Below are 16,863 nucleotides of genomic sequence, written 5' to 3'. Positions count from 1 at the left end.
TCCTACATTTCATCCCACATACATATTTGGGCATAGATTCATAACACCTTAAAAATGGGAAAAAATGCATGTCTTGCTGTTAGATTAGCAATAAAAGAAAGCACCATATCAACAGTACAAAAATATTGATAGATGTACATGGGATAACACATTATCTGGTTATGAACGAAGCAAAAAGCATCTCAAGAAGTCTCAAGATAACAGTATACTAGTACAGGAACGTGCATGGAGGGGCTTTGTGATCTACTTGAAGTAATACATGCAAATTTTAATAGAAATACTTTTTATGTGACTTGCAGGCTCAAATACCTGGAGAAATAATTTTCTCCCAGTAATTGCCCAGTATACACAAACACACACACACACACGCACGCACGCACGCACGCACGCACGCACACGCACACACACGCACGCACACACACTCTTGACACAGGGCAAAAACTAAATACTGCCTTCTTATCTCATCTTTCTTCTGCATGAGATTCCCTTAAGGCAATGAAACAGTTTTGTGGGACTCCAGTGTTATACAACACCCAAGAACGACACCCCTTCTTTTAATATTTCTCATAAATAATTAATAATATATTTAATTTTGTGCCTACACTTGGATGAAACCTTGTTAATTTTTCCACCATGGCTCTGTGAATAAAAATGAAAACTTAGTATGCCTTTCACAACTCCCACAAGTAGCGTTGCCCTACAATCCAACTCATAAGGGTAATTTTTCTTCCTCTTTTATTTACTGATGTTGACCCGGTCAAGGCGAAATATGTGCATTCTATAGGTTTACTGGTGTCATTCAATCCTCCTCTTATCACAACAACTAGGGCCCAGCTTTGTTTTGTACATCAAAGCCTGATATCTATGCTAAAAGGGTTTTGAAGAGGCTGCAAAAAAGACGATACATACACTTGTGTTTGCTTAATACATAAATGTCGTGGTTAACATTCATGTTTATACCCATCTATGCACGCACTCATACATTTATAGAGCAATACACAGGATGATTTTCGAATGCAAGGATCCTTTCATGGTAGAAGTGATGCTTCTGAATTGGGTCCTTCAGGGATGACAGAAATCACATCTTCCCTGCAATGAGCAAACATGAATTCGTGGGAGTGTAAAGATAAAAGGATGAGGCTTTAACTTCTGCAGCAGCACTGTAACTACAGATACAGCAAATATAATTAATGGTAGACATTTTAAATATTTTTTAATTTTGCTCAAGATGCTTTATGAGTGGATTTACTTTGGACATGTATCCTATTAACATTTAATTTGAGGGATTATTATTATTATTATCATTTCTCATTATGTTTCCCTCAAACAGGTTGCATACAAAATGCTACTCTTTCATTAATTGTTTAAAATTACAAAAATATGAAATGTACTGTATGCTAATAAAAATAGCACTTCAGAATTTGCTCATTTTGCTCAAATGCGATTTTGAAAGTGCTGGAGACCTTCTGCCACCTCCAGAAGTTCTCTGATGACTCTTCCATCGTTGGATGCATCAACAATGACAACGAGGTGGAGGCCAGAGGTCCGATCGCAAATTTTGTTGAGTGAAGCAAACACAACCACCTCCTACTCAACAACTTCAAGACCACGGTGGTGGTTGTGGGATTCCGGAAAAATCGTGAGGAGACAGATACCAATCATCATCCAGGGTGAAGAGGTGGGGTTAGGAACTCCTACAAGCACCAGTCTATTTTCACCAGTGCACTCTTCTTTGGTATAGTGTGCTGGTGGGGTGGTGCCAGAACTGGCAAGATTAATAGGCTCAACAAGATAATGATAAAAGCCTGCTCGGTTATAGGACTGAACCTGGACCATGTGCAATCGGTAGCAGTGGGAAGGGTGAGGGACAAACTGGGAGCTTTTCTGGACAATCCTTCTCACCCCTTGCACCACAAGTTGTGGCTGATGGGCAGCTCCTTCAGCCAATGGTTCATCTCACTACGGAGCATCCACATCCACAATCTCATTACCTTACTCCATTCACTACCTCATCCATTCACATGTTATGCCCTAACTCTGCTGTCTTTCTTATCCTTGTTGGTCCCAGCCTGCATGCATCCTGCCCATTTTTGTTTATTTATTTTATTCTTGTCATTGCTATTGTCACTTTATTCATCTATTCATCGCTTAGTTGTGGTTATGTATTTTTCACCCTTACTGTTCCTTATATGTTCCATTATTATGTCCATTATTATCCCTGATGTTGCTGTTGTTGTTGTTGTTACTGCTGTCTATTTATTCATGGATGTCTTGATATCTTCAGTCTTCTGTTACTTTATTTATGTTTATATTCATATTTATTTTACTTTTTTATTTTTTGACATTATATCTGTTACGCTATTGTGACAGAAGAATTTCCCCTATGGGGATCCATAAAGTTTATCTTTATTTTATCTTTATCTTAATGCCTCAGTTACAATTAAGTATATCTTAATTACATAGCAATTAAGTACATCTTAATTTTATTCATCTATTTTTTAAACTTAGATTTTCACTGGTTCATCATTCAGAAAGAAAGATGAAAAAAAGATGGAACACAAAAACAATCTCTATACAAGCAAATCTATTTTAGTTAGTAGGTAGTCTATTAAGACAAAGAAGTTCCAGAGATGACAAGAGTGAAAGATAGGCTTAACTGTCCAATCCTTTGCACAACTCAGTCTCTGAAGGTGTCGTTGGTTTGACATTCACAGATGATTTACGATTGGAGAGGATCAACAGGCATGTCCTTGATAATTCTCTATGCAGAGGACACACTGTTTGTCAGATACTGAAGAATACTGCAAATCGGACCAGTCCTTCAGTGGGATTCATTCTCATAGGATCCTTGGAATGGAGCTTTTTTTTGGGGGGGGGACTGAAAAACCCACACTATGAAGTGTTTCCATCAAACATTTTTGAAGTGCAAGACTTTAGCAAACAGCTCATTTGAAGACTAAGACACACAGGATACCCTATCCATCAATGCAAGGTATTCAACAAACGAGACAACAGCAAAACAATACATGTGGAAATCAAACAAGCAACCCTCAAATAACCCTCTGGAGATGTAATTTGAGAAAGGAAGTAGAATCTTATTCCTCTCTTGTTACAGACAAGTCTACATGAATCCATTAACCTTACTGTAATTCGTGCCTGCTCTTTCAAATAGCAAACACTGGTTTGATATCATTGGCAATGCACCGTCTTATTCAATCAAACAGAGGTCCGAGGTCACAGCATGATCAGTGCAACAAAGCTTGCCCTTATTGAAGGACAAACTTACTCTACATGATGTCAGTCCATGTGGGGGGTGTCCTTGAATACATTTATGTCTATTCTGGAATTCAGTAGAATGTGGAAATGCATTCTACAAACTCTTGAGGCAGACGCCAGCGTGCAATGACCCATTTTAAAGCAAATACACATTGAGATGATACTCACAGCCAGTATGCAAACCCATTTACATAATCACATGACTAGTGTCATGACACAAGGTATCTAATCCCCTTCATACACATTCTGCTGTTAATCTCCTGAACAGTTGGAAAAGGAACTTCCTGCAACACCTAACATAACTGGCATCAAAAAGGTAGTGAATCATTCACATCTAGAATGAGACTTGATGCCCCAAAGAGACAAATGTCTATCAACTTTCTTTATTCAGCAGAGCTATAATGAAACCAAGTTGACCCAGCACAGCATTAAAAAGGAAATATTCAGTTTTGAATTGAATGGCAAAACAACACTGCAGGTTGAACTGAGGTACTGTTTAGCTGAACTGTTTCTCAGGCAGATGATTACAACAGTAAAGCTCAACTAAAAGCCAGCCACATAGTATATTTATTCACTGCTGTTGCTATACCTCCCTAGAGACAATGATGATAGATGGAAAAAGGACAAGACCACTGAGAAGTTATGGGAACTAAATGTTCAGCGGTTCTTACCGTGATGCGGACCGTGACTGTAGCTTGCCCTGGGGGCATGAGCCCTCCTTGGTCGACAGCTTCCACCTGGAAAGTGAAAGAGGCCCCCATTCCCATAGCTGCCAGGTCCTCAAAGTCCAGGGTTTCCAGCACAGCTAACTTTCCAGTGATGGGGTTCAGAGAAAACAACTGCTTAGCTGATTCAGTCCTGATTTTATATGTGACATTGGAGAAGAGGTCTGCGTCTACTGCCTGTAAGTAGGGGAAAATGGTTAGTATGAAAGAAAATACAAACCACATCATACAATATTTTAAATGTAACAGAAAACATATAAGCACAAAGACTGAGGACAATATATGAATCTATTATTCCAGTGTTATACGATATATTGACTTTATATGATAAATATATTCATATTGAACTAATGTTGAATTAATTCTTATCTAACTTAGTCAGAAAACACATATATACACACACACGTACACACACATTTCGATAAATATACTTAAATAAACACACACACACACACACACACACACACACACACACGCACACACATACACAGACAGTATAAACTCAATGTACATTAAGTGGAATGGAATATAGAAATGGAAAGCATAATGATGCTAATTTGCATGTAATTGTGTGGATTTCCCGTCTATGACATGACTTATTCTCTGATATGTAAGTTCGAATTAATTCCATTCCAATGCAAAATCACCTATTCAAGTCCAACAAAATCTGCCACCTCCTTTTCTTACAGTCAGTGACCTACCAACTTCTTTTGCAGGTGTCTTGCCAGCTACCTTCAATTGTGTACACTTTAGGTGCCATTGTCTTAGAACTTGAGGGTGTCACATTGTGAGTGTCACTCACATTCTTCAACCTCACTGCATACTTTTCACCCCTCACACCTCTTTAGGAATTGTCAGTGACAACCTGGCAGCAATTACTCATAGCTCCTTTGCTCTGCATCCATATACTTAACTTCGGGGAAAATTGTGCATTTGACAGTCCTAAATCTATCCAATGACAGTTTTCCCTAAGTTGAAAAAAGTTTTCTAGAATGTGTGGAACATTGCATCAGTGTGTCTTAAACCCTAGTAATGTCTTGAAAAATCCAGCTTTGTGTCTTCTTCTGTTTCTCTGCTGTGTGCTTAATTCCTTGTAAGTCTCAGTTTGTGTAAATGCTTTCACCTCGAAGTATGTGGCACTTGAAACACAAAATTGCCTGCACTTCATACTAAAATGATAACATCATGGTCATGCAACATCTGCTTCAAGGGTAAAAGATAAGCCAAAATGGTTTAAGAATAATAAGATTATTTTTTTCTTCAAATTTTCAAGAGACAAAAGAAGAAAACCAAACAACACACACGTTAATACTTACACTTAGTTCTAAAATAACTGTTCCAACAGGGCTGTTCTCAGGAACGTTCACTATGTATGTTTCCTGAGCAAACTGCGGGCTGTTGTCATTGATGTCCATGACCTGGACTGAGAGAGTCAAGGTTGTCCGACGAGGGTCTGCCGCTCCATCTGAGGCCTCTACTATCAATTCATATTGATTTTTAAGCTCTCGATCAAGTGGGACCCTTGTGTAGATACTGCCATTATCACTGATTAGGAACAAGTCAGGGTGATTCAAGATCCGGTAGCGCACCTCACCGCTAGCCCCTGTATCTGGGTCTGTGGCCTAGGGAGACAGAACATAATCAAAGTCTTTGTTCAGGGAGCGGTAAAGATAAATTAACAATATATGAGAAATGCAATACTGAGAGCTACACAAGTAGGTACATAAATACAAATAAAGAAAAAAAACAGGTTGGCACATGTTTTGCTTGATTTCTCCAACTGTAACAACTACTCTAACAACTGTATTGAATACTACCAATGCATTGCTGACATATTAAGTTTTTTTAAAGCCTTCACTGCAATTTATTGCACTAGTTTATTTGTCTGATAATTCACCAGGAGGATAGACATGAACAAAAGCAATATGTTTAATGACAATAGTTAAAACCAAAATGAAACAAAAATTAAATTAGGTCAAGAAAGTCATCACTTTTGCCTGCTGATGCTGCAGTATATGAAAAACTTGCTTTATAAAAAATGATCAATTTTCATTCTGTATAACAGTGGATGCTGACAGCAGGAATTATTCACCAATCTGCAAAATATGAATAACAAAATATAAAACTGAGATGAAGAAGGCATGTCCCTTAAGGCATAAGGCAGCTGTTTTGTGTTTGATGTTATCCATTACATGATCCATTAGAGCTTTGCTTTTTTTAACGCCTGTCTATTTACGGAGGCTCAGAGCCCAATCCCGTATAAGCTGCAGTACTGCAATAAAGCTGAAACAACTCATATATCTCAGCCTAATGTCCCTTTTTTCAGATTTGAGTCTTTCTCACAGACATGATTTATTGGTTCAGAAGGACAAAAAAAAAAATCTCTTTTATAATGCAAAGACAACTTCCTTAAAAAAAAAGACATCTTTGAATTCTCAATCTCCCTTTGATATCAGCCATAGATTTCTTCAAATAAAGGGTCAAATTATACATACCGTATGTATTTACAGCAATAAGAAGCTTGAAAGATGCACATATTTTAATTCCCTTGTGGATATGGCAGTTTATTATTGCGGCTTCCAGCGTTTAACCCTGTGTGTGTGTTCAGACTCTTGGGGTTGGCTGGTAATATTTATTATTTTTTGAAGTCAGGGAAACAAGTTAATGGGACAGAAACAGGGGGTAACATTTTTGTTCACAAAAGGCAGGGGTAATTAAGGAAGATTAGGAGAAAAACTATGAGGTGAAGGTGAAGAGGGAAGGGGATTTTGTGTTAAACCCTGCCCTAATTTGCTCTTCGTGGAAAGATTTTTCAATGGAGTTCAAAGGACCCCAGCTTTAAGCTTCTGCAAAAAAGTACATTACACCGTACATTTCCTGCAGTAATATATATATGTAACACTTGCCAAAACAACTGCTTTTCTCTCAAAAAAGGAGAAAAATACAACAAAGGTGAGATAATTGTGTAGAGCAAGTTATAAGCAGCAAATGCAAGCAGGCTTAAAACAAAACATAACAAAACAAAACAAAACATTATATTATGTTCAGCAGCCTTTCCACTAATCAACTAGCGTAAATGATGCTTTCATAATGCAGCTGGCACAAACGCTAATCAATTTGTCCTCGGGTGATCATGATGCTGAGATTATGATTCCCTGCTATGAGCAAACAGAAAATGCTTGTATGGCTCAGATTTGTCAGACACATAATAAATGACTATTAGCACAGACAGCGATGCTGTCAGATGTGATAATCATAATCTGTCTTTAATCTAAATATTTGAAAATCAATTTGAATGACACCATGAGTTCTACAAGCAAGTTCCGATATAGCCAGGATAATAATTTGCATTTAAAATGCTGGTATATTCAGTATAGGTGGATTGACTGAAGGTTTGACCACAGTCCCATTCTAAAGGTACCTGACCTCACCTGATTGCAGATATGTAATTTAATAGATTTGCATTGTTGGTCATTAACTGTCTTTATATGTTCATGATCGTATTTATCTATTACCGTTCACCTATATAGTGATCTTATTACTGCAGTGATATTTGCACACAACCTCCCATGGAGGAAATCCCGCAAATCCCATATCTTCTCCATTGGGTTTTCTGAATCAAACCCACAAATGAGCATCTAGAGAAACACAATAAACAGACTGCTGGGAGGAAATAAAATAAAACTGAATAGGAGGTGATTTGCTGTAAAATGGTAAATAAATCTACCTTTAATCTAATTTGCAGCTACAATGTCATTTAAATACATTAATCTCTGGATATCATCTCCCTCAATATCTATGAGATCTACAAGGTTTCACTTCGTGTATTCATCCCTCAAGCCATTAAGTGAAAATAAAAGTCATTCAACCTGTATTGCATGACCAGCTTGTAGCAAGTACAAAGGTTAGAAACTACGAGTTAAACAATTTCTGACAAAAAAAAAAAAAAAAAGCAAAACAAATATTCTTGTTATTTTTAATAGATTATATGTTGATTTCCTTTTATATTATTTAAAACCATATCTTGTCTCTTAGGAACTAAAATCAGACAACAATTTTGAGTGGAAAAAAAGCCCTTCCTGATGAGTTCTGAGCTTAGCAGTAATCTATGTGAATATATGCATTGAGAGCAAGATCATGTTCAGCTAAGTACTTATTAAGTGTACTTTTCATTCCAGTCAGAGAGGTGCAGCTTCAACTCAAGATGATGCTGTACCAAAAGAGAAACCCTCTAGAAGCAGGACGGAGAGGGAAAATGGTATAGTGAGCCAATTTCCATTTCACCTACTGTCTCCTATTGTCTGGAATAGCAGGGAAGCTTTACTCTTTACGGGAAGAAGTATTTTTTTAATACTTTATCATTATATTTCAAACTGCTCCAATTGTTCTGTGTCCATTGGCAACTAGAAACTCAATCCATAATCATCCTTTTAAATGAACGTAATGATTGCTAATATTAAAAGACAATGATTTTTTTTCTATTATGGCTGGCAAATGTAGAAGTTCAGACAAAAGATGAATGATATAGTAACTAAAGTAGAATAAATGTGAAGTTATTTTTGCGAAAAATGTTGAACGAACAGGACAGATAGCACAGGTATTCACTTTGTCCAACGATTTCCTTATCAATGTCTGTTAATATGACCTTTAACAATAAAAGTGTTTGCATCCATTTGTTATGATACTTACTCATTGAATAATTCTGAAGAAGATGCCATAAAAATTAAATAAATAAATAATAAAAAAAAACTGTTATCACCTTGAAATTTCAAAAAGTAGTAAGTTTGAATAAAATGTGTTTACTTTGTATTCATAACAGGACAGGGGATTTGTATTAGACAAATAAAGGCACTAAAAATATAAAATATAATTATCTCATGCATTTAGTAGCTACAGATGCATAATCATATAAGACTCCTTTCCTTTAATTAATTCATGTTTAATCAGGTGAAAAGCAATTACTGAAGTCAATTAATCTACAACAGGAATTAGGGACGTCGGGCTGCTTGGGGAATCAGATCCAATCCACTCAACTGTACAATATCTTCCTGTCATACAAAGTCACTCTTTTTTCAGAAATGCCCATTTCATCACAACATGGGGTTACATGAGAGAAACAACAGAAGGTGATTGAGTCAGCTCACAAAGAGAGGTTCAAACATTGATGTATTCATTAATTGTTCTTTTCTTTTTGGCTGCTCCCATCAGCAAGTCATCTGCCTTCCTCTAACCCAATCCCCTGCATCCTCTCCTCTTACAACACTAATTTCATGTCCTCTTCACTGCAGCCATAAATCTTCTCTTCTGTCTTCCTCTAGGCCTCCTGTCTGGCAGTTCTAACCTCAGCATCCCTCTATCAATATATTCACTATCCCTCCTCTGTACATGTATCAAACCATCTCAGTCTGGCCTCTCTGACTTTGTCTGTAAAACATCTAACATGTGCTGTCTCTGGTGGACTCATTCATGATCCAATCCTTCCTCCCAACTCCCAAAATGACAGTGAACATTTTCATCTCTGCTACTTCCAGCTCTAGCAATCGCCTTCTTCAATGTTACAGTCTAAACCAGCCAGCATCAATAGTCTCACCACTGTATTGTACCACTTTCCTTTCATTCTGGCTGATTACACCATCATCATCATCTCAACACCATTGTTTCAGTACTCTATCCCTTTTAAACCTGATCATCCTGGACACCACTTTTGGTTTTACATTATGACTCTGATTTTGATAAACCAACAAAACAACCACCAGCCTTTTGGCAGGTAGTTGTTCAAAGTGCACACCCTCATCTCTGTGCTTCAGAAAATCTTTTGTACTCAATAACCTTGAAATATGTCAAATTCTTCTCCTCCTTTTGGCTTTTCCCTTCAGGGGCCGCCACAGCGAATCAACCTCTTCCATCTAACCCTATTCTCTGTATCCTGCTCTTTCACACCAACTAACTTCATATCCTCTCTCACTACATCCAGGAATCTTCTATTTGGTCTTCCCCTAGACCTCCTGCCTGGCAGCTCCAATTCCAGCATCCATCTACCAATATATTCACCATCCCTCCTCTGTACATGACTGAAGCATTTCAGTCTGGCTTCTCTGACCTTCTCTCCAAAACATCTAACATGTGCTGTTCCTCTGATGGACTCATTCCTGATCCTATCCATCCTGGTCACTCCCAAAAAGGAACCTCAGGACCCTAATTCCTGCAACCTGTAGCTCTTCTATGGCATAGTACCTCAGACACTTTATTCCACCCATTCCAACATACTTACACAGGTTTCTTGACTTCCATTCCACTCTCTATTGCTCTCCACTGTTGATTCAAGGAACTAAAGATCCTTGACCTTCTTAATATCCCCTCCCTGTAGCCTCACCTTTCAACTCATGTGCATTCATTCACATGTATTCTGTCTTGCTGCAGCTAATCTTCATTCTTCTCCTTTCCAGGGCATACTTCCACCCCTCGAGATTTTCCCCCCGCTACTCCCTGCTCTCACCACAGATCGCAATGTCAATGTTATCTGCAAACATCATAGTCCATGGAGATTCCTATCTAACTGTGTCTATCAGCCTGTCCATCAAAGGAGCAAACAAGAAGCAGCTCAGAGCTGATCTATGCTGTAGTCCCACCTCCACCTTGAACTCCTCATCTACAGCTCGGCACACCTCACCACTGTCTTACAGCTCTTATACATGTCCTCTACAAGTTTATCATTCTTCTCTGACACTCCAGACATCCTCATAGAGCACCACTGTTCTGCTCTCTGCATCCTTTCATATGCATTTTTTTTAGATACAAAAATACAATGTAGCTCCCTCTCACTTTCTCTGTACTTCTCTTTCAACATTCTCAAGGCTAAAACTGCTTCTGTAGTATTATTTATTGGTATGAAATCATACTGCTGCTATCAAATGCTTACCTCTGCCCTTGTTCTAGCCTCTACAACTCTTTCCTATAACTTCATGGTATGGCTCATCAACTTTATTCTTAACTTTAGTTGCCACAATACTGCACATCTCCCTTATATAGGGAGTGAGGCATCCTCTCCCCAAGATTCCATTGAACGATTTGGTCAGAAACTCTACCATCACCTCCCTTTGGCACTTCCACACCTTTGCAGATACAGCATGTCATTAAGACCAACTTCGTTTCCACACTTCATTGATGTACTCATAAAAAAACAACAACAGATAAATACCAGCACAACTCATTTACAGGAACTGTTACTGCACTAACCTTGACTTGTCCCACAAACAGATTGACTTCCTCTTCCTGGACAGTAAAATTAGTTGTGATGCTTAAGTCGAACTCTGGGTCATTATCATTGACATCAGTCACAACAATGTTGACTGTTGCGGTGGATGTCTGGGGAACACAAAAAAAACAAAAAGTAATTAAGGTTATTAAATATTACATCATGCTGGGAAATAGAGTGAAAAAAAAAATAGTGTGCATAAATAAACAAACAAAGCTCAACATTAACATTGAAAAATCTGATATCACAGTGAAAACAGTTGTATATTTCATGCCCTCTTATTTTGAAAAGCGAACACACAGTTTGTCTTTACCTATGAAATAATTGGTGTAAACATTCTGAATGTTTCAATATTCACAAATTTTAATGTTACACCAAAAATGTAAGTCTTAATATGGTAGCAGTCCTGTTTAATTGAACATGTGGTCATCAATAAGTTTCAAACTATAACCAATGGCTTAGCATTCACATTTCTCAGCAAACAAACATAGCAAGTCTCTCAGTCAATATTGCTGCAATCATCAAATAGCCTTATTTAAAGAAAATCAATTCTATACATTTTTCATAACTTGTAAACACTAAAGATGCAATTTACTATGTCCATTTGATTCTAAATTGATGATATATTTAACAATACTGAACATTTCAAAATTGAGAATGAAATGTTTTGTTCTGGTGGAATATTTTACTGCAGAAAACGTATCTCAAGATTATTTTAATAAAACATATGGATTGGACAAACACTGCAAATCCAACTAATGTTCTCGAAAGACCAATATATGAAAAATGTAACAAAGATTAAGAAGAGACCTCAATTAATACAACAGCTTTACAGCATCTTTTGGAACAACAATGTCAGCTGTTCCATTTTCTTCAAAGGACAATAACTTAAGGACAATAAACTAAAAAATTGCATTTAAAAAGAATAACAGTAAAATGTCAAAGTAAAACAAACTAATGGCTGCTTTTTCTGTATACCTTTCCAAAGACTTAATAACTATGCTGTTATATAAACGCTATATACAGACATGATAACAGAAGTACACCTTTCTCAATTAGCTATCATATTACATGTGCATATTATCCCGGTATCTCATAAAATTTACATTTTCATTAGAAAAAAGTAATCCTAACGAATGTCAGGTTAAATTTATGGTGAACTAGCATAGATGAATGGTTTTATTGTTTATATTATTTTGATTTTATGGATTTAATTCAGATTTTTGTCTGTACCTCAAGCACAAATGACTGTCAAATATTGGAACATGGATGCATGGAAATAACACAGTAAATGGTGTATGTCAAGGGAAAGGGAGGGGAATATAAGGGAGGAGTTGGCCCATGGAAGAACAAAAAATAGATTCCTCAAGATAACTGTTTGAAGTTGCTCTGGCAGATGAGACATTCAGCGGCACATGTCACAAAGGAAATGATCCAGTTAATGTTACCTTCATCTCAACGTCCCCTGGGACTCCATTCACTATTGTTTGCTTTGTTCCAACTTCTGAGATATGCATAATCACTACTTTCATGGAGGAACATGGATATCCATGCTGAAATAACTCACACTTTATGCCTCTTTTGCACTTTCGCTACTCAAACTAAGATAGAAGCATATCTTACCATCTGTGGTACCATGTGTAGGAACAGGATCAGGGTTTTTATACTGCAGAACACCTGAAGGCAATTAATGTCTCCATCCGGGCATGTCTGCTCCAAGCCAAAAACCACTATCTATATGGCCAAATCTTTTTAACGAGCTGCATTTATTAAATAAAAAAGAGAAAGGGGCTCCTTGGTATCTTTACCTTACTGTCTGAGACTTACAGGGGCAGTTAATGAAGTTCAGCATTTCAAGTGAGAACCCCAATTTCAGCAGCTGTGTTGCATAAAGTGGTACGATCTGGTTGTTAGTCATGTACTACACCCCTATCATTTTATACAGATTCACAAGATGAGCTATTTGCATTTGGGTTTTTCACAAAACAAATTCAAAATTGGCCAAACAAAATTATCAGAAGCCGTATGTGACTGAAAATATAAGTACCTCAATGTTTAACACAATTATACAAAATGAACTACACTCTATTAAAAATACCACTATGAAAGAAAACATGATGTGTGTACACAGCATACTTTGCCAGAATTTCAGTTTTACCCAAGTTTGCTTGAGCTTATCGAATCCTCAGTTCTTCTTCTCAAGTAACTATACGACTGAAGTTTGCTGCATTACTTTCTTGCACCTTTCACAAGATCTCCCTTAACTTCCCTCCTGTTGTGACAGCAATCCTTCTTAGCAGTGAAATTTAGTTTACATGAAACATGCAATTATTTATCCCCCCACCTGAGACACTCTCTCCAGGTTATGGATTCATTTCTAAAGTGAGCCCCAATCTCATGTTCTTATTTCAGGTTGTTTTTTATCCGTTTCTTTTTTCTCCTTGACCCTAGTAATGTGGGTGTCCCTTGTCACTTAATGTGTCAATCTACACTGCTTGAACGTTCACAAATACAGAAATTTTCCCTCTTGAGGGGCTGTATGACAGAGGAAAGGGGGCTCCAGATATTGCACATGATATTCAGGTGTGAAGGCGCAATCATCATCACTTCTGTGATACCTAATGGTAATTATCTAACATTTGATGTTTTGAAAATTAAAACACATTTTAACATTGAAGAGAACTCAACCAAACAAGCTGACATCGAATTAAATTAAGATGGTCTGTATGATTCTCAAACATGGCTCTGATTATGATGTGGTGTCTCAAATCTGCATTTAATTATAGGTGTCTTGTTTCTGAAGACAGCCCTGAGAATTTTTAACACTCCGCAGCCCAAATTAACAACAAATCAATTTTGAAATTACACTTAAACATTAGAATTACTTTGCCAATTAAAACAAAAACACCCAAGCTGAATTGGATTTTTCAATGGTCAGTTACAATAAATGTTCTTATAATAATAACAGTGTGCAGTATCATTTGTTTAAGTTAGCTGTTCTATAATAACGTGAATACAGATAAAGTGCAGGTTAAAGATCAAATAAGTAGACTATTCTTTATGACTAAATGGGTCTGCTATGGTAAATAGACAATTGGTAAATACACAAATTGTAGAATTTGCAGTTTTCAGAGTGCTCCAAAAAACAACACAGAAAAAAGAAGACAGGCTCTCTTGGCTTCTCTTCCTCCTATTTGACCATTTTCCCACATTTCTACTGACTCATCCTGCTTAATGCAAGTGCTTTACTAAATTGCTTGAGTACTATTTTGCATTTTGACACTTCCATGTAGAATACTCTATTATCTAAAGTATCTATATTACCCTATTGATTACAACATTAACCCTGGGCAACATACTCTCCCCTAAAAAAATCAGTTTGTAGTTCTAATCAAAGCAAGGATGGTAATATTATATATCACTATAAATAACTTTTTCCCACAAATTTCAATATAAATTGTTATGAAAGCATGAGGCGTCATTTACTTTTCATCAACTTATATGACAATTTCACATTTCCAACCCCTAATCCTCTAACAAACATGGCTTTGCATGAATAAGGCATAAATTATAGTTGTACAAAGCAAGTGGAAAACTATATTTCCATAGAACAGTGTATGAGATTAACAAGTAAGTCTATTTTGGTTTAAGTGTTGCAGGGATGGACTTGGATGTTTCATGTAATGCACATTGCTCATATAGAAATACAGGGAAATTTCAAGTGCATTAAGAAAGGAACTGATTGCCTCCTACATTGTGTTAAACTCAGGATACGAATGTATTAAATAAATGGTCAGAGCACTGTATCCGGTCTCCATCTGTTCTTACTCTGATGTTTCACTCTGCTGATAATATTAAACTCGTGATACCATCCATGTGCCTAATGGATAGCTTCACATATGGTCAACTGATCATGTATTGTGCACAAACTGTGCACACACCATGCATGTCTCACAAATGGTTTCTGTGTTTGATGCAGTAGGGAATGTGATGAGCTTTGTGCTCACAGAGCAGAGAGATTTTGATCCAATGATGTGGATAATGTTCCATGCGCTTGTATCACACGTGATACTCTACATAATCAGAGATGGGCAGTTTTGAAGATATAATAGAGAAGAGAACTCAATATATCAAAGTGGTACATGCAGTGTAACAGTTACCTTTTGAAAACTGCTGTGTTTGGGACACTCAAAACTAGATTTACCGGTGGATTCCACCAAAATCTTTTTTTATGTCAGTAAATGAGACAGGCTTCTACTGGCTAGCACAGTGATACAGCCATAGGTACTTTGTAACTCTGTAATGGCTCAACAGGCCAGCATTGTAATCAAAAATCTGGTCATAGTCAGAGCCCTATAGTTTCCTTGGTGTTTATTTTATTCAGTGAGCAGTACAAAGCGTTTCTTTCTCCCCCAAAGCTTCATACTGAGATCAGTGTGGTCAATTTTTTTGCTACTCTTACTGCTGTTCAATTTTATTGAATGTTGTCTACAGGTGTACACGGTCTCCCTGTGGTGAGAGGTTTTACAGACCAACTCAGAAATACTGCACTCCGATAGCGACCTTAATTCTTTCTCTCTCTGCCATTAATTTCCCATCTTTGTTTTATTTCATTAATACATTACAATAAAACGACCATGACCGCAAAGAATGGGCAAATATTATCATTGAGTCCAAGTGATTATTCACTCTCCTGAGATGTTTCTTAGATCCTTTGCAAAGATTTATATTGTAGTGAGGAGGACCTTGAACTTTGGGCACCTAAAGGCAATCACTTAATCCCCAAATCCAGAAGATTTATACTAATTTGAAAAACAATTAGGCTGATTTATTACAGGAATAGCAATCAAAACAACATTGGTTTTATCATATATAAAACAAAAATCAATCACAGAGTTAAAAATGCAGTATATGATTTGCCAAACCAATTAGGGTTAAGTAAGTCAAACTCTTCATCTAATGAGCCAAGATCCTGTTTGGGTCTAATTTGTTTAAAATAAGCAAAGGTTGTGCCTCACCCCTCCAGGGTGGCCATCAGATGCTGTGACTATCAGATGGTATCGATCGATGGTCTCTCTGTCCAGAGGTTTTTCCAGAAGTAGTAGGCCAATCCTGGAGAGAGAGGAGTCAGGAATGAGCATATGCAGGTATTCAATGAATACCAATGGGATGCAACTCCTTTGAAACAAAGGAAACACATTTTATTTGTGCCACCTAAAGACAGTTGGATAATATTTTCAATACGTCAGTTGGGATCTGGCAAAGAATGAATGAAAACAGTGATTTCTCAGATTTTATTTTCTCTCAAGATCAGCGAGATTTGTAAAACATGGTCATTGATGGATGAGGTTTAGTTTAGGCGGAAAAGCAGGTAGACTTTTAAATACTTGTGCTTTGTCTTTCTTTCTGTGTAGCCTGCCTTCTGCTCCCAAAGTATATGGACTTGAGTACAGAGAGAAAGATTCATGTTTTCTTTCCAAAGACTCCAGCAGACACAGCAGCCTTCCTGCTCGTTCACAAGGTATAATTTGGCACGTTGGCACCGCAAACACAAAATGTGGATGCATTCCCAAGCAGAATGCAGAATTATCTTTGTTTGCACACACA

General features: G+C 37.2%; 1 protein-coding gene across 1 annotated transcript in view; it reads right to left on the bottom strand.

Moving 5' to 3' along the window:
- Positions 1-16,863, bottom strand: part of LOC147236591 (protocadherin-15-like) — a 159,808-nt gene that overhangs the window by 55,732 nt on the left and 87,213 nt on the right. The window contains exons 18-21 of the mRNA XM_086171289.1: positions 16,275-16,368; positions 11,238-11,366; positions 5,318-5,623; positions 3,948-4,178 (exon numbers count right to left, since the gene is read on the bottom strand). Of these exons, the coding sequence (XP_086027415.1) occupies positions 3,948-4,178; positions 5,318-5,623; positions 11,238-11,366; positions 16,275-16,368 (760 nt within the window). The remainder of the gene's footprint in view (positions 1-3,947; positions 4,179-5,317; positions 5,624-11,237; positions 11,367-16,274; positions 16,369-16,863) is intronic.

This window comes from Fistularia commersonii, chromosome 2 (genome assembly GCF_037954325.1).
Source record: "Fistularia commersonii isolate RoL2024-O1a breed Wild chromosome 2, RoL_Fcom_v1.0, whole genome shotgun sequence".
NCBI classification, from domain to species: domain Eukaryota; kingdom Metazoa; phylum Chordata; class Actinopteri; order Syngnathiformes; family Fistulariidae; genus Fistularia; species Fistularia commersonii.
This window is presented reverse-complemented; position numbering and strand designations above follow the sequence as displayed.